Raw genomic sequence first — 22,565 nt, forward strand, 5'->3', positions numbered from 1 at the left:
TAGTCAAAATGGAGCTTTTACATCATTGGCCAGCCAAGCTTTTGTCTCACGTCACGTATGCACATATTCAGTTTGTGCATAACCACCATTTTTTTACACACAGAAAAGAAAAAAGAAAAAAAAAATTGTCTCTCTATACCAACAAATCGATCACAACAAAGTAAATCTCTGATTCCCATTGAACATTTTTCTTTGGGGATCAGAGTTTTTTTTTTTTTCTTTCTTGTTTTACAAGTTGTAATTTGTGGGGGGGTGGAAAATGAGTGTTTCAGAGAATGATGGTAGTAGAATGGAAGGTTGGTTATATTTAATTCGTTCAAATAGATTTGGACTGCAGTATTCAAGAAAGAGATACTTTATTCTTCAAGATCATTTTCTTAAAAGTTACAAATCTGTCCCTCTTCCCCAAAATGAGGTAATTAAATCATTTATTTTTGTATCTTCTACTTGCTAATTAAAGATACATAGAATGTACCAAAATGACCTTGTCTTAAACTTGTGATACGGAAAGTTGAAATTAAAGGGTCGCCAATAAAGGATGAGTTGATTTTTGTTTAATGAATTGTTTCTTGTGCTTGTACTAAGAATTGAGAAATTTGGAAAAAAGTAGTAGTAGTAGTATTATTTGTTTTCAAGTTGAATAAAAATTTGAGTAGTTTTTGAATTTTTCGTGAGTGATTTGGAGTGAAAATTGTGAAAAGCGGCTTTTTTGGAGTTTTTCGAATTCCGGGGAAAATTGTAACAATTCTATGCCTAAACAGTTTCCGGAATAAAATTCCAAAAAAGGTGAAAACTATCCGTGGCCAAACGGGGACTAAGTAGGCGTTTGGGCATAGGTTTGCAAATATTTTTCACTTTGTTTGGAATTTATGAAGTTGGAGTTGTGTTTGGTTATACTTTTTGCAAAGAGAGAATAGAGCATTTTGTTTGGAATTACGAAGACGGAGTTGGAAACCAGGTTATAAGTTGTTTTTCAAATTTCGGACTCTGAAGTTGGATTTGGAATTACGAAGACGGAGTTGGAAACCAAGTTATAAGTTGTTTTTCAAATTTGGACTCCGAAGTTAGATTTGGAATTTTCATGCCCAAACACTGATTTTGCAATTAAATGAAAAATTATTCCGGAAAAAAAGTGAATAATTCTCATGGCCAAACGGATCCTTAAATTTTTTGCAGTTTCTCTGAGTTGGAGTTGTGAGAAATTGGAGATTTTATTTCAGTTTATTTGTTGGCTTTAACCAAAAGATGTAGTTTATTCATTTTGATTCCCAAAGGATTTGCATGAAGCTAGCTGAGGCTTGTATAGTCAGAGGCGAGGCCTGGATTTTTTAGTTTATGGGTTCTAGACTGCAGTTCTTTTTGGTTACTGAGTTCAAATTGTTGATATGTATTAAATGAACTTTTTAACACAAGTACAAGATTTGAGTCAAAAGTTACTGCCGTACTGGGTGGCTTTTGAACCCGTAACTATAAATGTGGCTCTGCACCTGTGTATAGCTAAGTTATTCGGACTCGGATGCAGGTGTCCGATACGGGTGTGGATCTAGATGTCGGATCCTTCATGATCTAAATTTTAAGATTCGGGGATACAGATCCAGTTATGGATACGGGTGTGGGTATTCGGCTAAAAAACTTCAAATATCTAAAAATAGAGTTAAAACTAAATTATGGTTATTATGTGGAAAACTTGAGGAAAAACTATTGATCAAGAGGAGAATCCCCGAAGGAGATAAAAGAGAACAGAGTGACGTAGAAATTTTTATATACAAGGTATTCCATTTTCTTCAATTTCACCTTAGCTTTAGTCTTGATTAAAGAAATCATTGAATCTGTCCCGAATTTCTACGTCAATTTTGGTCAAAGTATCCAAAATCAGTTGACCAGATCGGGTACGGATCCCACACCCACACCCATGTCGTGTCGACACGGGTGCGGCACCGAAAGTGAAGAGTCCGAGTAACATAGATGTATAGTAAAGGATGTTGCGGTCTAACTATGAACATCCTGATGCTATGTGCTCAAGGCCTCAGTACGAAATCTTGTGATTTATGATTTTGGCAACTATACCCTCATTCCATATCTTTGTTTTTGTCCAAATTCTGCAAATGATCGGTGTTTGGAGTATCTTAGTATTTGGTTTCCTAAGTGATACACATTAAACAGGCTAAAATATTGCTTTTTCATCAATCAAAAATGACCTCAGGGACTTTAGCATTTACTGTTGATTTATGCTGATATTCGTACCATTGGTTTCCTCTCGTTCAAATACTTCCTTCTTGATTGCCAGAAAATCCTCTTGTTGGATATTATTTCCTAAGTGATCAGTTTACTTGATTAGTGAGGAATGGAAAATTTCCACAGCCTATGAGCTGAAGGTGCTCACTTGTTTGGAACCCAAATTTCTGGTTATATGGTTGATTCTCTATAGCATAATCCTGGATTGCCTAATCCCTGTGCTGAAGATACCTCGTGCTCAACTGTGCGCACATAGATCTTTATCAGTAAGTATATCCCTTCACTAGTCATCATTGCACTCCTCGCGGGTCAGAGTCTTCTGCACTTCTCATGTTGATCGGCATCTGACTTCTTATTGATTGGGAGATATCTGGCAGATAGCGTGAATTGGTTGAGTTATAAACTAATGCTCAGTAATTTGTTGTGTTTCTCCTACCTAGTCGTATTGTAAGTAGTAAACTCTTACTCATGTGCGTTTTAGTTGATTAAACAAATATTCAGTAATTTGTTGTGTTTCTGCTACCAAGTTTTAATGTAAGTGGTGAACTCTTATTCATGTGCATTTTATTCTGATATCAAAGGGTTTCAAGGTCCCTTAAGTGGGAGATATGTCTGTTTATGAAGTTCTTCTGCCTTTCACTTCTTGGAATTACACATTTTCCATATTACCAGGACTCATTGCAATATGTCATGTTGGCTCTTTTGTTAGGATCCTATTAGAAGTGCAGTTGTTGATTCCTGCATTCGTGTAACAGACAATGGCAGAGAGAGCATTCAAAGAAAAGTATGATCTTCATTCCAGTGTTTACTCACGCTATATTATTCTGATTAAATGCACTTGTTTCTTTACTGAGACTTTATGCTGAAACTTGCTTTTACATTTTCCAGGTCTTTTTCATTTTCACACTTTATAACACCTCAAATCATAATGATCAGCTGAAGGTACGGAAATCATCCCCCTCCATTCAGTTTTTGTTTTTTCTGGGCAGCACAGTGAATAAATGAAAGCCATGAACACAGTTAGGAGCAAGCAGTCCTGAGGAAGCTGCAAAGTGGATCCAGGCATTTCAGGAAGCAGCTTTAAAGGTACATAATGGTCAATATGAGCTGTTATATTGTTCTTGTTGGCAACTCACCATAATGAGTAAATTTAGGCAGACATGAACAGAGGAAATGAAGTTGATTTTCCAAGCAGGGGTTCACAGTCTTTGAGGTACATTTAGTTGATGCATTACCCTTTTTTTTGCTCAGGATATAACCTAGAAGTAATTTACTCCTTTTGTTATATGGCGGTGTTTGACCGAGCACCAAGTTTAAGAAAGAAAGAAAGTCTTTTGGCACATAACAAAAGTACCCTTAGAACTTGTGGTCTTAAACATGCCATGCCATTTTATGAACTATTAAACATTGGGAATTTTAAAGCTAACTAGTTTCTAAAATAGAAAGGTTGTTTTTTCGGAACAAACTGAAAAGGAAAGAGTGTCATAAAAAATGGAATAGAGGAGTAGAAGTTACTTTTAGGGATTGATGTTGGCTTCTTTTCTAGTCGTGCAAAAACGTTTCCAATAAAGTATTACCTTTCTAAAAAAGAAAAGGTTCCAATTAAGCTCAATGATAGGACTGTAATTATCATTATTACTATTTAACTTTTTTTCATTTTTGTTTTGCACACAGGTTAAATTGTTCCAACAAGTCTTATCGTCTGAATTCGATTGATTGGACTGTCTGTTCATCCTCAGTTACAGATGCTATGACGTCTGATGTTGTTGCACCCTCGCCTTGGACAATCTTCGGTTGTGATAATGGTAGGTTTTGATTTTATAGTTGTATTTTAGAATGGCTTAAATTACATTTCTAATTCCCCCTTCATATACCAATTCACATCTGCTTAGGAAATTTCGGAACTATTTAATGTGGATTTATGAAGTATATTCTGCAATTTAGTTTTCTTCTTGAGGGTGTCAGTCTATAGTTTCTTTGACAATGTTTGCAAGTCATGCTTTATTACTTAACTGAGTATTAGCTTTTAGTAAGAAACATGATTGGCTTTATGTTGAGACACCCTTGAATGTTTCATTTGTATTTGATGTTATGTTTTTGTAATTGTTGTTTGCCAATTGTCTTGAATCACTTGGGCATGCAGGTCTTAGGCTCTTTAAGGAAGCTAAAGATAGGGAATCTCTTGGAAAGGTAAGTGATGTTATCCAGCAACTATTGCAGTTAAATATATAATGCTGCTGAACTTGTTCTATACTTTGCAGTGGGACGATCACCCCGCAATAATGGCTGTTGGTGTAGTCGATGGAACTTCAGAGGCCATTTTTCAGACACTCATGTCACTTGGTCCTTCAAGATCAGAGTAAGTTGCGAAATCCATGGTAAATTTCATTTATCAATCCCCACCTCCCCCCCTCCCTCTCCCGAAAAAAAAAAAAGGCGGGTGGGCATCCGTAGCAAAAGTCACCATACGTACAATTTTTTATTTTATAGTGAAGAATTCACTGCTAGTAAATTTTTTATCTCTTTACAGAAATATAATGTTTTATCTGAACATTTTCTTTTGGGATCTGCGGAAGAGTTCCATGAGTTTCTGCATGGGCACCTTAAGTTATAAAGCTTTCCATCGTGTTCACTACTTAATATAGGTCAAGTAGATGGCATAACGTATACTAATCCCAAAAGGAAATTTTTTACAATTTATCATCTGCAAGTTATTTAAGCTGCAGTGATATACTTCTCATCTTGTTGATTCCTCTTATGTTGTGACTAAAAGATATTGTATTTTATGTTGCAGATGGGATTTCTGTTTCTACAAGGGCAGTGTGATTGAACATCTTGATGGTCACACTGATATAGTTCATAAGCTTCTAAATCGGGATTGGCTACCTTGGTGCGTACGATTCATATTTTAATTCTGAAGAAAGTTTGTTGTTTCTGTATTAGAATTGACATAAGACTTTGCAGGGGCATGACAAGAAGAGACCTTCTTTTGCAGCGTTATTGGAGAAGGGAGGACGACGGAACCTACGGTACCAACTCTATTGAGGATTGGTCTATAGCTACTTCTTCGGAGTTAGGAAGCTAAATCCACCATAACCAATTGTTACTTTCTTGCAGTTATTCTGTACCATTCAGTGTTTCACCAGAAGTGTCCACCTCAAAAGGGCTATGTTCGTGCCTGCCTTAAAAGTAATGTACGCCTGCAAAGTAGAGTTATTATAAGCACATAGTTTTTTGTTATCGCTATTATGAACCAGATGTCTATTTGGATCATGGATGAACTACAAATGACAAATTACTTATGTGCTTAGATGCCAGATTTTCTAGTACATTAACATCCCTTAAATCCTTGCAGGTGGAGGATATGTTATATCACCTGTGAATCAAGGGAAGGGGTCAGTAGTAAAGCATATGCTTGCTATCGACTGGAAATTCTGGAAGTCATATGTACGAACATCTGCAGCCAGATCTATAACAATACGCATGCTAGGGAGACTAGCTGGTGTGCTCTCTATGTGATTCCTATTTCTGTCAAATTCATCAGTTGATTTGTCCAAATGTGCATTTTATGACCATTTACCAGACTCAAATAGACTATTTTCTACTGCATTTGCAGCTTTGCGGGAGCTTTTCAGTGCAAAAATAGGAAATTACTTGCCCTCTGATGTCTCAGGGGAGCTTGTCAAAAGCAAAAGATTACGTCAAGTTGAAGAAGAAATTAAGCTTGAAGTGCAAACCCGGTTAGAAAATGGAAAGAATGTGGCAGATCCGGAGGAAGAAGTACCTAAAACACCTTCGAGCCTGATGGGTTTAAATGATGCGGCCGATGAGTTCTTTGATGTCTGTGAGCCACTGGATTATGACCAATCAGAAAATGGCTGGTCTGCTGATTTTGGCCCAGAGATATACTCTCAGGTATTACCTGCTTAATCCATAAGCTTAGGGAATTGCTCTATAAACAATTAGCATCCTACAAAATCAGGAGTCTGCACGATGCATGACTTCCTTAGTGAAATCCTGTTTGTCGATTGCCTTCTAGTATTGAATCAATATCACACTTTGGTTCAAGTGATTATCTATTTAAATAGAGGCTTCATGTTTGTTTCTGTCTTCTAACAATAAGGAGTTGTTTGGTTTAAAACCGGGACTATAACATGGATAACTTATTCCACCTTCTATTTTGGATATAAGTTATACCAAGATTTAGGTTTAAAAATAATATCACTTTTATCTAATACCTCCAACCAAATATGGGGTAAATGTAATCCCAAAATTTAAATCGGAAATGGCCCCTAAGAGTCTTTAGCCTGGTCTGCGGTATATAGACCGAACTAAGGATATATGAAATATCCCAGGAAGCTCCAGATCTTAGTTGTCAATAATGTTAATACATCTTCATTTTTTGAACCCACCAAAAGAATCATATTTTCTACCGTACTCTCTCCTTCCCAGTTAATGTGACAGCGTTTGATCGGGACAAAGTTTAAGAAAGTTAGAAAGACTTTTGAAACCTGTGGTTTAAAACAGGCTAGACATTTGTGTGTCTACAAAATCATGGCACTAACGGTCATTGGAAGTTTAACGTTAAATTGTTGTTGTTGTTCTTCTTCTTCTTTTCATCATCTGATTGCAGATCTTTACTTTTATGGATATGCTTCTTCCTATTTCCTCATTTGTATGCTGGTTTTGACTTTACAGGATGCACGTCATCCCAAAATGTCAACTGCTGCAGTTTTCGTGAAAAAGCTGCATGATCTTGCAGGCAAGTTTGATGTTTGTTGCTATGGTAGAGAACTCTATTAATCTGCATGTTGAAGTTCTAAGGACATAATATTTCTTTTAATGCTGCAGTTCAGAAGAAGGGTTATGTAGATCTGCATGAGATGGCGAAGGAAGATACATCATCTTGCCACTTTGGATCCACCCTACCAAAAGATTCAACTTGTAGTTTGCCTTGCAGTTATACTGAAACAGATCCTTCTACTTTTCTTATTCGTAGTGAGACCTACCTAGATGATCGTAAGAAGGTGAAGTCCCGTTGTTGGTTCAGCTTTCATGCTTAGCTTACTGTAAACATGTTCTGGTTCAATTTTTGTGGTCTCCGTCACGTAATTGATTGATCATAGCCAATTTGATGATTAAAGGATATGCCATGTCTGGTCAAGTAGAGGAGTCAAAACAGTTTTTTCTGGAGATGTCAGAAACAACTGTCAGGAAGTTAATTTCTAGGGTGTGTTTGGTATGGAGGAAAACATTTTGTAGAAAATGTTTTTCAATTTTTCCATGCTTGGTTGGTCAAAGTCTTTGGAAATCATTTTCTCTAGGAAAACAAGTTCCTTAAAAATGAGGAAAATGACTTCCCTAGTGGAAGTAGCGAAAACAAGTTCCACAAGTATCATAGCATTGATTGTCTCTTCCCGACCCTCCATCACATACCACCCCCACCCCACCCCACCTCATATCCCCATCCCCACCATCACCGCAATCCTACCCCCATCTCACCTGCCATAGTGTTTGCGTAGATTATATATAAATGCTTTTGTGATACTATTTTTTCTATGTGCCAAACACAAGAAACTAATTAAGAAGGCCACTTATTTTTCAGTATGCTACTGTATTTCAGAGTCTAGATACCTTCTCGTGTTACCATGCCGTTTATCATTGTCTCTGTTATACAGATTAAGGCAAAAGGCACCTTGATGCAAATGGTGGGTGCGGATTGGTTGAAGTCTGACAAACGAGAAGATGATCTTGGTGGTCGACCTGGAGGAATTGTTCAGGTTTCTTCTGTTATTCAATGAAAATAGAGTGATCATATTGTTTAATGCCTATGAGCCTACTGTTCAATATCTTTTCTCTGCAGAAATATGCAGCAAAGGGTGGTCCAGAATTCTTCTTCATTGTGAACATACAGGTATGCAATCTCTTATTTCCTTCATATACTTTGATTTCCTATGTAGCTTCTATCAAAATGCTTCATTTTGCTGGTGTGTCACTTGTATTCAGGTCCCAGGTTTAACAACATATACTCTTGCTCTCTACTATATGATGAATACCCCTTTAGAGGATTCACCTTTGCTGGAGAGTTTTGTCAAAGGAGATGATGCTTATAGAAACTCGAGGTTCAAGCTCATACCATACATATCCAAGGTTTGGCTTTCGCTCATTGGGAGTGAACAAAATTACTTTTTATATAAGGTTTAACATATTTTTCTGTAAGTTGCTTAGTCCATTTAGCAAAAGGTTATGGCACATCGACATTCATATAGTAGGTAGTGTGCTCATGTTTTAGCAAAAGCTGATTCTCTCTATCTCTATATGTGTGTGTGTGTGTGTGTGTGTATCTTAACACATAGGTTCCATAAAGATTTTAAAGGCAACCAACATTATGTTACCCACAAGGCCACAACTCGGTCCTCGTTCTATGAAAATGATAGGCAACTTTGAAAGAAACCGAAACCTGTTTAAATGGGTTCTTATTTATCGTAATTCGTAGGAACTCTTTAAGCAAGCAAATTTAATACCCCCTTATTCCCACTAAAGCTATCCTTTCAATTCTCAAGGGCTCAAATTGAACAAATCTACAACTAGATGCTCAATTGATTAATTTGTTTTCTGCCAATGTAGCTATACTTAGAAATAACAGCAATGAATATTAACAAATCTTTCAATTCCAAGGGTCTATATTATATATTACTCCCTCCGTCCAAATTTATGTGAAGGCGTATGAAGGTATTTGACTGGCATGGAGTTTAAGAATGAAAAAAAGACTTGAAACTCGTGGGTCCAAAATAAACCCTAAATTTTTGTGTGGCTACTCATTAAGGGTAAAATGAAAAGCTCAAAGTTAAATTGTTACTAAATATAGAAAGGTGTCATTCTTTTTGGGACTGACTAAAAAGGAAAGAGTATCGCTTAAATTGGGATGGAGGGAGTACAAAGGATCAGTTTCAAAAAAATTCTTTTCGGGCCTAGAGAAATGCAGAAAGGTCGTCCAGGAAGACACAAGGATGCTGCATGCTTAGGTTATTAGTCAGAAGTCCATCTAACCTAGAGTCCTGCTTTCCATGCAGAAGATTGTAACGTGTTCTGGTAGTTGTTTGCTTTTTGGTTGTACAGTGTTCTTTTGTTAGCATTTCTGGTGGCACTTTAAGACATATCTCATCCATTTTTGTCTCAACTGTTGGGATGCTTTGAAGTATTCCATCAATTAAAGTACAGTGGTTGTATTTACTTGAGCATTCACTTTTCAGGGATCATGGATAGTCAAGCAGAGTGTTGGGAAGAAAGCTTGTCTTATAGGTCAAGCGCTAGAGATCAATTATTTTCGTGGAAAGAACTACATAGAGGTAAAGTACAGGAGTATTTTGGCACTAAATGATGCATAGTGGTGTTGAGTCTAATGATTTCTGAATATTACCAGTGTGGTAAAAGTTGAATAGTTTTTGTTCTCTTGGAAAAAAGTAGTATACATATAGCCTGTTTGGCCAAACTTTATTTTGAAAAGCGTTTTTCATCAGAAGTGGTTTTAAAGAGTAGCAGTTTGTGTTTGACTAATCAAATTGAAAAACACTTTTGTCAATATTAGGGCAGGAATTTGCGTTTGGCCTGGGTTTCACAAGTGCTTCCTGGGAAAAGCTACACTTTCCAGCTTCTGCTCCTAGTCAAAAACATTTTTTTCCCTAAAAGCTAGGGCAAACACCTCAACTTTCTAAAATAAGTACTTTTTCAAGAAAATAGAAGATTTTTGGCTTCCCAGAAGCTTGGCCAAATAGGCTAACTATCTTAAGAACAATAAGTGGAACCTGAAACTAATATTGACAAACATCACTATGTGAACCTGAAAAGTTATGTTGTAATTTCAGCTCGGTATCGATATTGGCTCATCTACTGTGGCAAGAGGTGTTGTTAGCCTTGTTGTTGGTTACCTAAACAATCTAGTCATTGAGATGGCTTTTCTTGTCCAGGTAAAATTTCATGTCCTCATATTCTATCAGTGTGCATGTTTGATGATCATAGTCTATCGATATGGTTACTAAAGCGCATTTACTATCTTTTCTTCACAGGCCAACACGCCGGAAGAACTCCCTGAATATCTTCTAGGGACTTGCCGTCTCAACCATCTGGACGTCTCCAAAGCCGCTCAAGTGAAACCGTGATCTTTGTATAATCTCGGCTGGTTTTTAAACATTCTCAGTGTATTGTTAGGTTAGTCCATATGCTTACAGGAAGTTAGGGTTATTCATTTGCACAGGAAACATGAATGACACTATATGAAAACTGTTGTAAAGTGACTAGTGAATGTTGTCCTATTCTTTGATTCAATCAAAAGCCACATCAGCAGAGTGCTGCATTAGTGTTATTTGTATAGTCAACAAAAGTGTGCTGTTTCTAGTTATTGTGTGGGGAACGTGCTTCTCTTTTTTAAATGCATGTTTTCTCTTTACAAAGGAACCAAATGGGGGTGTTGGGGAAAATGAGTTGTATGCATGTGCTCAAAGGGGAAAGCTTCAAGAATAGTAACTATGAAAGAGGTAAAGGATTGCTTTGACACTAGGGAACCGTTCTTGTGGGGATGGTTGGCCCTTGTCTTGTGTTCTGAGTTCATCAGGCATTGGACTTCTGTACCTCTATGCTCTTTTTCTAAGTAGAAGTTGACCGATCACTTTTCGACTTTGAAAATGAAAATAAGTTTGTTGTCATGTAGTTTTAAATTCGACAGGTACGTGGAGTTTGATTTTTTTTTTTTTTTGGAATTTCACACGGGGAATTTGAAACTTATGATAAAAAAGTATAGTCCAGTACACTAAGCTTCCGCTGAAGAGTCGGACCACAAGGGTCTATTGTAGGTAGCCTCACCCTACATATCAAAACTTATGACAGTGACTATTTTTCAATTACAATAACTGAAAAGTGATTATTTGTGAATTTATCCTAAAATAACTTTAGTGTTTGGTTTATTTGACACTTCAATCAATCTATTGAGTACATGTTATTTTCTACCAGCAGACAGATACTATGTAACTTTCTTCTACCAGCACAGATATTATGTAACTTTATCCATCTAAGTCTTATTAAGCTCAATTTATACCCAAAATGCTTTTCGAGGAAAGAGTTTTATATACTACTTGAAGTTATGCGATATTCTCTCTAATCTGTTAAAAAGGACCAACAACTTTTGTATTTTAGAAATATTTTAACTCAAAATTTTCTCACTTTTATCCTTAATGATATAATTTTCACAAGTTTCAAAACACCTTTTTTTCAAAAAAGAAAAAAGAAGAGTTATAGGATAGACCCAGCATGTGGATAATCTAACAACTGCTATGCAATTACAAAAAGACATAGGATTAAAGTTTTACAAATCAGAAAAGGAAAAAAAAAGGAAAGAGTGTTGAGAACAAAAGGAAAGAGCATTGAGAACAAAATTGAAGTTTTATACCCAACTTTTGTAATCTGAATGACGAAAAAAGAAAAAGACTTGTAATTGAGTCGAGGATTACTTTTCCAATTTTCAAATACTAGTAAACATTATTTATTGAAAAATTAAAATCGATAACATAATACTCTTATGTCAAATTCTAACATTACACAAGTAAATTCCAACTTAAGTAAATATAATTCAAAGGAAAGAAAAAAATATAAGTTTATAACCTCATTCACAACGAAATTCTACTTTAATAATGTCATTCATTGTATGCCAAGTTTGTTAATGACTCATTCTTTCTACTATTAAGAGATGTAGTTTCAAAAATTAGAATAGTAACACGGTTATGCAAAATGAATAAAATAAGAAAATAAAAAAATACGAGCAATTACATGGAACCACAAGAAGTAAAAGTTGGAATGAAAAGAAAGGAAATGAAAGATAAATATATTAAAACATATTAAAAAAAAATAAAAAGAAAAGAAATTAAAACAAAACAAAAAAGAAAGAATTAAAAAGTAACTCTGTAATTACTGAGTGTAATTACATTCAATTCTCAACCCCCCTTGAGAATTAGAGAGTGTAATTACACGCTCTCAATTATACCCAATTTTCACCTAACTTTGTAGTTACTTAATCAAATAAATAAGTTAAATTGTGTAATTACACCTAATTACACTCAATTCTAATTACCGGAGTGACTTTCCAAACAGACCCTTAAAGGATTAGTCATACTCCACTGCATAAGTGGTGGGACTCTGCCACTGCTAGTCTAAAACCAAAGTATGAAACTCCACTCTGTAGATGTTTGAATATTATTTGATTGAAATGAATAAAAAATTGAAAGTTAAAAGATGTCTTTTAGAAGTAAATTTTACAACTAATTTTTAAAAGTTTTTCTTAGTGAAAGTTAAAAATTTGTGATTTAAAGTGTTCCTTTTCTAGCTTTTTAAATATTTTTTTAAAATTTAGAACTATTGTTTCACTTGTTATACTATTTGATTACTGTATTACTTGCAAATGCTAATAGCTAAAATTGTATCTACAAATACTGCCTTCACTATTTGAATATTGAAAGTAATATTTATTTAAGAATTAATGTGTCACTTACCGCAATTTGAACCCATGTCTATAACGCAAACATAAAAGCTCTTTTTTAAATTTTATCATTTCATATCCAACAAATGTTTGGTTCTTCAAAGAAAACAATTCCATTATAAGTATAAAACAACTTTTTTCAAAATTTATTTTCCTAAATATCAAATAAATTTGCTCTAACTAAAATTTAACTATTAACAAACATTCTCTAATTGCTAATTTTATTATTTATGGTTAACATGGTTTATTTTTCAAAAAAATAATTTTCTATATAAACATTGATCTCCTTCATTTTCCCTTTTAATTAAACAACAACATACTCAGTATAATCTTATCAAGTAAGTCTGGAGAGAAGATAAAATGTACGCGCACCTTTTAAACACCATAATTCCATATAAATATTATAATAGCTGATTTTATTATTTATGTTAACTTCGGTTACTACAAAGACATTATAATAAATGTCATTTTATTTTTAATTAAGACACACACATTACAACATAAATCCCTTCACACTGATCGGCAAAACAGTGTTCCAATTTTCAGATTGCCGGCGGTGAAGTGGACCCCACCAATTCTATAAATAGGTTATATTTATGAGCACAAGATCTCGAAATTCTATAAATAGGTATGCCCCTTTTCCCCCTCTATTCTTTTTTTTAATGCACTTTTATCTATATATATATGTGTGTGTGTGAGTTTATTTATAAGCTTTCAATTTTTCTTGGTGTTTTCATAGTTGGGTTTTGGTGGGTATTAAGTTTTTTTTGTAACTGCTCATTTTTTTATGCTTAAAAATACTAAAGTTTGAATTTTTACATTGATTCTTGAATGGTTATAGAGTGTGTGTATCGAAATTACATAAACAGGTTAGCCCCATTTTCCCTTTATTCTCTTTTTTTAATGCATTCTTCTATATATATATATATATATGTTTTTTTTTTTTTTTTTTTGGTATGAGTGGATTCAGGTCATTGGATTTTAAAGGTAATTAGAGGGGGAAAAAAAAAAGAGAAAGTTTTGATGGGTGTTAAAATATGATGAAAGCTCTTTTTTTTAAAAATGCTAAGTTTCAATATTTAGTTTGATTCTTGAATAGTTATGACTGTGTGTGTCTATATATTATATGTATGGAAGAAGAGAAAGGAAAAGCCTTTCAAGTTTTTGTTGGTGTTTTCATAGCTGGGTTTTGGGGGGGTATTAATTTTTATTTTTTATTTTTATAACTGCTCATTTTTTTTATGGTTAAAAAGCTAAAGTTTGAATCTTTACTTGGATTCTTGAATAGTTATAGTGGTAAAAATGCTAACTTTTGAATGTTTGCTTGAATTCAGCTAGCCCCATTTTCCCTCAGTTCTCTCTTTCTTTTTTCATGCATTCTTCTATATATATATATATATATGTGTGTGTGTGTGTGTTTTTTTTTTTTTTTTTTGTGTGTATGTGTATGAGTGGATTCAGCTTGTTGGATTTTAAAGGTAATTACGAAAAAAAGAGAAAAAAAAAACTTTCACAGTTCTGGTTGGTGTTTTCATAGCTGGGTTTTTGTTGGTGTTTATATTTTTGAAACTGCTCATTTTTATGGTTAAGATTGCTAAATTCTGAATGTCTAACTTTGATTCTTGAATAGTTATGAGAGTGTGTGTGTGTTATGTACACGCCCAGTGAATTCAGCTAGCCCCATTTTCCATCAATTCTCTTTTTTTTTTTTTTTTTTTTTTTTGTTTGAGCGGATTGAGCTTGTTTAAAGGTAATTAACCCTTCCCCCCCCCCCCCCCCGCGAGGGAAAAAAGAGAAAAAAAAAAAGGTTTCAAGTTTTGGTTGGTGTTTTCATAGCTGGGTGGGTGTTACCAGTTTGCTTGGATTCTTGAATACTTATGAGTGTGTGTGTGTTATGTATATGCCCTGCTAGTTGGATGTTAAAGGTCACTCCAGCCCTCCTTTTATTGGAGACTTTATACTTAGGTGGGTATTAAAATTTAGACTAATGTTTGAATGTTTACATGGATTCTTGAATAGCTATGAGAGTGTGTGTGTGTGTGTGTATTATGTATATGTCCTGTGAATTCAGCTAGTTGAATGTTAAAGAACAGTCCCACTTTATTGGCCACTTTATACTTGGCTGTGTTAAAATTTCGACTTAAGTTTGAATGTTTACTTGGATTCTGAATAGTTATGAGTGTGTGTGTGTGTGTCTGTGTGTGTTATTATGTATATGCCCTGTGGATTCAGCTAGTTGAATGTTGAAGAACACTCTCACCTCCTTTTATTGTGGATTTTGTACTTGGGTGGGTGTTAAAATTTGGAGTAATGCCCGTTCATCAAGTGCTGAAGTTTGAATCTTTACTTTAATTGTTGAATAATTATGAGTGTACACTTCATTAGAGGATTCTGATTGTAAAAAGTTGTTTTCTGGGTTGTTTCAGTTTGATTTTTGGGATAGGTTGGAGGTGGGAATGAGGCAGAAGGTTCATATATTTGAGGTTCTTGTGATCTTGGTGTTTCTGCTCTCAGGTATGTCTCTTTATAGATTGATTACTTTTTGTACTTAATGTTATGGATGAAAGATTTTGGCTTTAATGTCCTGAATAAATGTATGTTTTCTGACTATCTACTTGTTTAAAGCTATACCTCTTTGCTTATTTCTAGTACTAGCAGTATACCATGGACATTGTAGTATAGCACATTCATCTCATGTTAAAACAAGCTATTTGTGTCTTTGAACGTCATGTTTAGAAAATTTGAACAGCAAAAAGAAGTTCTCCTTTGAAGCAATTTGCATAAAGTTTGACCTTGGAATAGGGTGAAGATGAGTTCTTGAGGCCTTGTTGTGATTTCAAAATTTTCTTCTTCTGATCGAAAGCTGGATGTTTCATAACATTGATGTTTTAAATGTTGTCAACTTGTCATGATGAGGATATAAAAGATATCTATGAAGTTTTGTAAGTGAAGCATTATGCCTTCAAATCATATGAAGTTCATAAAGATTTGCTCATAAGCATGTGATGGGAGCTCACTTTAGGGGAATGGGGATTTAGATTTATCTGGAAATTGATAATGTTATTTGGTGCCCAGTTTCTACCATAACAAAGGCATCTGAGAGCAAAGATAGCTTCAATCGGTGTGAACACATAGTCAAGCAGTGGGCGTCTTCTTCACTTGACTTGAAAGTCAAAGATGACAAACATGTCTTGCAGAACTTGCTCTTTTTTCTTCATGTTCCCAGGACTGGAGGGCGAACATATTTTCATTGGTAAAAGAACTGTTTCTATGGATTATTTCATAATATGATCTGCATATTAGCTAATGGTATTGTCGTGTTTGTGCAGTTTTCTTAAAAAGCTTTATGCTAGTTCTTTGGAGTGTCCACGTTCGTACGATAAGTTAAGGTTTGATCCAAGGTAATAGATTTCTTCATTCTTTATGCATTAAATCGTTCAGCAAATATTGGACATTACTATTTTCAAAGTTGTTAGATGTTCTGTTAGAAGCTAGAAGAAGACATTTTCCTGGAAATTAACGTCTGGTAGTAATGGAGCATCACCAAAGCAAACTTATAACTTTGGTTGAAATGACAAATTGCTTTAGGCATTCCAGTAGAGCCTCTGAATTGTTGCTGTCTTAGAAAAAGTAAACACTGCTGATGATAAGGTCACTTCTATCTATTTGATTATTTGTTGTACTCCTGTTTGTGTATTTTGGAAGTTAGTTAATAAGAGAATTATAGGTATCAAAGTATTTAGCTTTATTTAGAAGAAATAAATGGATTGCCAAGCTTATTAAATACAGATTTTATAAGATCTGGTTGTTTGAAAGTATCCAAGGTAGAAGCTATCATATCAATCATCTTGAAGTGTGCTGGAGGACTAATGCGCTATTGTACAATTTGTTCTATCTATTTTCTCTGCTTCCTCTTTTCCTTACCTTTTTCATTTCAGGAAATTTATTAATAGTTGATCTAAATGTTACTACTTCTCCTTTGCTGGTGCAGAAAACCAAAATGCCGCTTGTTGGTTACTCATGACGACTACAGCATGATGTCCAAACTTCCCAAGGATGAAACTTCTGTGGTGACAATCCTTAGGAATCCAATTGACCGTGTTTTTAGCGCTTATGAGTTTTCTATAGAGGTGGCAGCTAGGTTTTTGGTGCACCCTAACTTAACATCCGCCACTAAAATGTCTGGACGGCTGCGTTCAAAGAATACAATAAGCACTCTAGATATCTGGCCATGGAAGTATTTGGTCCCTTGGATGAGAGAAGATCTATTTGCTCGAGTATGTATTTTTACCAGCATTTATCGATTCATCATCTAGGCCACTGAGCTTTACTATCTTAATTTTCCTCTATAATAACAAATTATAGCTTATATATGTAAAAACCTTATTCAACCAAATATATCAACCTGAAAAGCATAATTGTCTTATCTAGTTTTCCCTCCTCTTGCTCCAACTGTATTTAACTCTGCCAGTGCCACTATGCTTATCAGATAATTCCTTACTAGTCCATGTTGTTGAATGGGTTCCTTTATTGATCATTCACTGCTTCCTTGCCATTGGAAGACAAAATGAAGTACCAGATGCTTGTGCTAATAATTTTAAATAATTTCTCTTTCTATACAACAATTAGTCCAAAAAAATTACCTAGTCTATTTAGAGACATTTTATGTTTCCACTATGTATGAAGTCGTTTTCTGATTATATAGGAAGCTTATTGCGTCCTGTCAATTAAAGTCTATTTGTGATTGAGAATGGTGTTCAATCAATAGACGGTATTGAGATTATAAGTGGAAATATTCTTATCCTTCTAGCACTGTCAAAGGTGATACTTTAGAGAATTTCTTTTCAAATAACCAAAAAGAATGTCAACTTCGGAGAATTTATCATAAAACTAATTAGCACCATAGGAATCATATCTCAGCGAAATATCAGGATGCAGAACAGTTTTTTTAAATTTACAAAACACAATTAGAATGATTATACTCCCTCTGTTTCTGTTAGTTTGTCTTACTTTCCTTTCTAGTCTGTTTAAAAAAGAATGCCTCTTTCCTAATTTGGCGACTTTTTAATCTTTACAGCCACACATGTTTAAGACCACAAGATTAAAGGGCATTTTGGTACACTACACATATCTTTAATTAAGACCACAAGATTCAAAAGTTTTCATTATTTTCTTAAGTTCTGTGCCCAGTCAAACTAAGACAACAAATTGAAATTGAGGGAGTTATCTTCTACTGGGTTTTCCCATTGCATAATCATTAATGTGTCGCATATCTCTGGACTGCAGAGGGAAGCAAGAAAACAAAATGGTCATTCTGATGTTACAAGCATTAATCCATATGATATGGAGGAGATGGTGATGCCTCTACATGAGTATATCAAGAACCCTATTGCTCGGGACATCCTTCACAACGGAGCCACATATCAGGTATTGCCTGGTTTTATATTTACAACTTGAAACCTTCCGTCCTCCTTTTCTTTTTCTGCATTTTATTGTTTGGAGTTGTACAAGACCTTAAATTAGGAACTCAGAACTTATGGGAGGAAGGTAACCAACATGCTGAAGTTGGTGTTTTACTATAAATTTCAGGTTGTTCTTCTGCTTGATTGGTTAACTATTGTTTAACTGGTTACTGGAACTGTGGTTGGGGTTCTTTTTTGTTTCCTTTTTTCAGAAGACATTGGCAAACTGAAATGAAATTGCAAATTGATTTCAACTTTGAATATCTTGACCCTAGACCGGTGTAAGATACTGCCTTGTGTGTTAGATGCTGTATCATGAAACAGTCTCTTACCATAAGAAATTCATTGTTTTGAGAAGTCTCTGCAAAACAGATTATTCAATTAACGCAGAAAATGCAGAAGGAACAATGATATAAGGCGAGGCTCTTTATCATTTCTTTGGGTGTAGGAAAGGAGGGACTCTTTCTTACAGATTGGGAAAAAAAAGAAAAAAAAATATTATTGTATGCAAGAGTGATGTTGGATGCTTCTTTTTTTTTTTTTTTTTTCCTGGACCCAGATTGCAAGGGGATTGCGTCTAATGTACCCATATGTATGTAATGTCTATGTTTTTAGAAGTCGAGTATGTAAATTCAGGGGGTTGTCGCGTGTTAAGCTGTTTGGTGTTTACAATTAGATGACCCTGTACAAACTTTATCCTGTTTCTGCATAATTGTTTTGGTGCCCACATTTATAATTGTCTTTGCTCACAATGTCACAAATAGTATGTCATGATAACCATGATCTATTTACCACAACTTGGCATACCTAGTATGTTAATAACATACAAATGCTCTTGAAGTTGTTTCATCTTCCTGATAGAGTCTAATTTATAGGTCGCAGGACTTACAAACAACTCTTATCTGACAGAGGCACATGACGTTCGTCACTGTGTACTGAAGTATCAATCTCTTGGAGATTACGTGCTTAAGGTTGCAAAGGTAACCAATCCACACTGAATTAAATTCGACTCTCTGTGATATACCCTGCTATATCCGTTTCTTGATGATGATTGGGATTATGATAGATACTTGTAAAATTTTTGCAGAAGAGGTTGGACGATATGTTGTATGTTGGACTCACAGATAACCACAAAGAATCAGCCACCATGTTTGCAAATGTAGTTGGTACTCAGGCAATTTCACAGTTCAGTGAATCAAAATCACATGAAGATCATGCTGCTAAAAACAACTCTGGTCAGTCAGAAGCTCTACTTATATAACTGAATTGAATTGATGCCTTGGCTTGAAATATTGCCTTGTTTCTTGTAATGTCAATGGATGAGTATCAATTTGAACAACCAAGCAGTGACTGTGCTATACACTTTTTTTTCTATATTTATTTCTTCTTGATTTGGGGTTTTTGTTGTTGGGGGGGGGGGGGGGTTTGAACCCGTCACTTGGCCCCACTTTTTTTTTTAAAAAAAAAACACTGTTTCTTCATAAAAAATTCCAGAATTGGTGAGTTTTGGAAATGTTTTAAAAGTTGAGTTTATAGAAATGTTTCAACAATGGATTTTTCAAGAGTGAAACATTTTCTGCTAGATTCTTGTGTTGTTCAAGTTGGTGTGTTGGACACTTAGTTGTAGTTTTGACGGTTACATGATTTGGTTTTGCACAGAACAGAGCTCTTCACTGGTAGAATCTGATTTTGATGCAAATTATCACCAGGCAAGCTCTCTGTCCCTCTTGATATGTGATAAGAAACTGCCCTATTGGCTTTATTAAGTGCCTATTTGAATATCAAATTAAGCTGTGATCTTAATCCGTTATTTTGCCTAAACTTCAGAGCAACAGCTCATACCAAAAGACCAGTCAAATCTCATCATCTGAACGAGGTGAAGCAACAAAGGAAAAGGTAAGCCTATTGCTATGAAATCCAAAACGATATGCTTCTGTTCTAACTGCAATATATGAAAACTTCGAAAAACTTTATTATGTGCCTCACACAACTCACATTAGTTGTGTGAGATATCTTTTTATCTCACGAAAAAGTGGATCTAAATCATTACAACTTTGGGTCCACAAAATTTGGGTCTACTTTTTCGTGAGACAAAAAAGTGCCTCGCACAATTAGTGTCAGTTTTGTGAGACACATAATAATTATTTTTTATTAACTTCCAAACTGTTAACTTTTCTGCCGCCACAATAGATGACTGCAGGAAAGCTCATGGATGCATATGAGAGCTGTATTTCTAACTTAAGGAAGACCCAGTCTGAAAGACGTGTAAATTCTCTAAAGAAAATTTCTCCAGCAAATTTTACCAAGGAGGTATTGTAGCCAAACTGCATTCTGTTTTCCAATATCCTGCAATTTACATTTTCCTTGACAAGCGTTGATAAACTTTTAAGAATGAAACCAAGTACATTGTGTTTGCCCACACAGTTCTACTTATGTCGTTTCAGATTTATCAAGGGCTCTATCCTCGTATCTAAACATCCATAGTTTCAAATTTAATAGGGACGTCGTCAGGTGTCTGAAGCACTGCTTCAGGAGATCACATCATTAAACAGCCTCGACGTGGAGCTTTATAAATATGCACAGACGATCTTTGCAAATCAACACAAACGCATGTTACAGAACAAAGTTATCACGGTAAGTGCCCATGTTACCCAATTAGTTTTTAGTGTGGTCCATGCCCTTGATGCTGAATGCAATAAATTATTACCAAGGGAAAATACATAAGTTACCCCCTAAAGCTATCCTGAAAACTCGGTTACACACTTTAACTTTTCGAGTGCTTTTTTAACCGCCTATTCTTATTCGAAATGAAATATACGTGTTTTCAACGAGAGCATTCTATCTAACAATATTTTAGGCTTAACCAGTTGTGTTATTTTGCAGGAAGAGCTGGACAACTGGTTTGACGATTCATATAGTGCATATTCTTGGGAAGCCATTTTTATTGCCATTGCCGCACTCTTTGTGCTTCTATTCGCTGTCCTATTTGTAACCTCAAAAAGTAGAAGATCGAAAGTTAAGTTATGATATCGCCTACATTAATGACCCCATAGAAAAGGAAAAAAGAAAATTGAATAGGAAGACTAAAAAGATAGCTCAGGTCAGCATGTAAGATTCTCAAGCCTTCATTAGTGGAGGTATCTACACTCACCATGCAATTTTGTGGGTAAAAGCAAAAGTTCAATGAAAATTTTTATGCTTTCTATGTCAGTTTCAGTTTTCTTCATTTGTAGATGATTTTTTTGGTCTATCAGAAACAGCCTCTGAAGGTGGAGGTACGGTCTGTGTACATCCTACCCTCCTCATACCTCACTTGTGGGATTGCACTGTGTATGTCGTTGTCGTTGTCGTCTGCCTTTATTCATTTATTTGTATAAAAAAATATAAAAGGCCTCTGATCAAAATGGAACAGAAACTAGAGGCAATTGCCTTAATATGGCCACCTCTTTTCTTCTTTCTCAATTCCAGAATTTGTACATGGATTATACATCTGAGTGATTGATGAAATAACAAACTTGCTAAAAGTTCAAACTTGAAGAAATTTGAGCATTCAATGCAAAATTTTAATTAATATGGAATTTGGTGGAGATAAAATTCACTTTTGGGAAATTTAGAGTTTCAGAACTGCTCAATTATATATTTACGAGAGATCGTTGTGAACCTATCTCCAAAAATAAGAGTTTATTTTTGTCATTCTCACAAAATGGATGTGGATGCTTATATTAGTACTTGTTTGTTTATGTAACATAATATTTACTCCAGTGAACATACTAGCACCCAGCAAGAGCAATAATATGATAATAAAATCATGGAAGAGTTTAAAAATTGAAAATGAAAAAATAATTAAACAGCATAGGGCAAGGGGTTTAATATAGTTAAGCTACATGACTAGAAAAGTGATGGTATAATTTGAGCATTCAAGGGTGTGACCTAGTAGTTAACAAGGTATGTTGAGAATTATGAGGTTTCAGGTTTAATTCTCAACAAAAGCAAAAAATATGAGGTGATTTTTTTTTCCATTTGTTCAATGGTTGATAGATAGAGTTATTCGGTATTTATGTTGATGGGAGATTACAAATATCTCTGAAATTAGTCAAAGTACGTACAAATTGATCCGAATACCGTGATATACAAGGGGAAAAAAAGAAAGATGATGATACAGATTTGAACCTCAAAGTCTTTTTTTTCTTTTGTTCTTCTCTTTGTCTCTTTTTGAGTGTAACCCCTATTTGTCTTGGAATAAAAGAAAAGGGAATTCTCTCATCCCTTAGATTTTACTTGACGTGACTAAACTAATCATAACTCCCCATTGATAATACCTAGGGCAGATATTTGTATAAAAA

General features: G+C 34.8%; 2 protein-coding genes across 6 annotated transcripts; both read left to right on the top strand.

Moving 5' to 3' along the window:
• The first annotated feature begins 71 nt into the window (after positions 1–71).
• Positions 72–10,597, top strand: LOC132600404 (protein ENHANCED DISEASE RESISTANCE 2-like). Of its 3 annotated transcripts, none has more exons than XM_060313545.1 (21): positions 72–415; positions 2,945–3,019; positions 3,124–3,177; positions 3,256–3,321; positions 3,390–3,448; positions 3,910–4,040; positions 4,379–4,425; positions 4,497–4,594; positions 5,030–5,125; positions 5,200–5,264; positions 5,353–5,424; positions 5,591–5,737; positions 5,852–6,150; positions 6,934–6,997; positions 7,087–7,262; positions 7,914–8,015; positions 8,099–8,149; positions 8,242–8,385; positions 9,489–9,584; positions 10,101–10,202; positions 10,302–10,597. In XM_060313545.1, exons 1-21 carry the CDS (start codon positions 260–262, stop codon positions 10,392–10,394), a joined length of 2,193 nt encoding a protein of 730 aa, XP_060169528.1. In that variant the 5' UTR covers positions 72–259; the 3' UTR covers positions 10,395–10,597. The 3 variants fall into 3 exon arrangements, with proteins under 3 accessions (XP_060169528.1, XP_060169530.1, XP_060169529.1); XM_060313547.1 differs by lacking the exon at positions 72–415 and adding an exon at positions 536–2,682 and having other exon boundaries at positions 3,394–3,448; XM_060313546.1 differs by lacking the exon at positions 72–415 and adding an exon at positions 537–2,682.
• Positions 10,598–13,215: 2,618 nt separating this feature from the next.
• LOC132600405 (protein-tyrosine sulfotransferase) lies at positions 13,216–21,432 on the top strand. 3 transcript variants are annotated; one of them, XM_060313548.1, is made up of 13 exons: positions 13,216–13,388; positions 15,187–15,274; positions 15,836–16,013; positions 16,090–16,161; positions 16,752–17,037; positions 18,047–18,187; positions 19,098–19,202; positions 19,310–19,457; positions 19,882–19,931; positions 20,050–20,118; positions 20,413–20,532; positions 20,722–20,856; positions 21,106–21,432. In XM_060313548.1, the coding sequence occupies exons 2-13, from the start codon at positions 15,217–15,219 to the stop codon at positions 21,247–21,249; spliced, it is 1,506 nt and encodes a 501-aa protein (XP_060169531.1). In that variant the 5' UTR covers positions 13,216–13,388; positions 15,187–15,216; the 3' UTR covers positions 21,250–21,432. The 3 variants fall into 3 exon arrangements, with proteins under 3 accessions (XP_060169531.1, XP_060169533.1, XP_060169532.1); XM_060313550.1 differs by lacking the exon at positions 13,216–13,388 and adding an exon at positions 13,471–13,509; XM_060313549.1 differs by lacking the exon at positions 13,216–13,388 and adding an exon at positions 13,503–13,629.
• Positions 21,433–22,565: the final 1,133 nt, after the last annotated feature.

This window comes from Lycium barbarum, chromosome 6 (assembly GCF_019175385.1).
Source record: "Lycium barbarum isolate Lr01 chromosome 6, ASM1917538v2, whole genome shotgun sequence".
NCBI lineage: Eukaryota > Viridiplantae > Streptophyta > Magnoliopsida > Solanales > Solanaceae > Lycium > Lycium barbarum.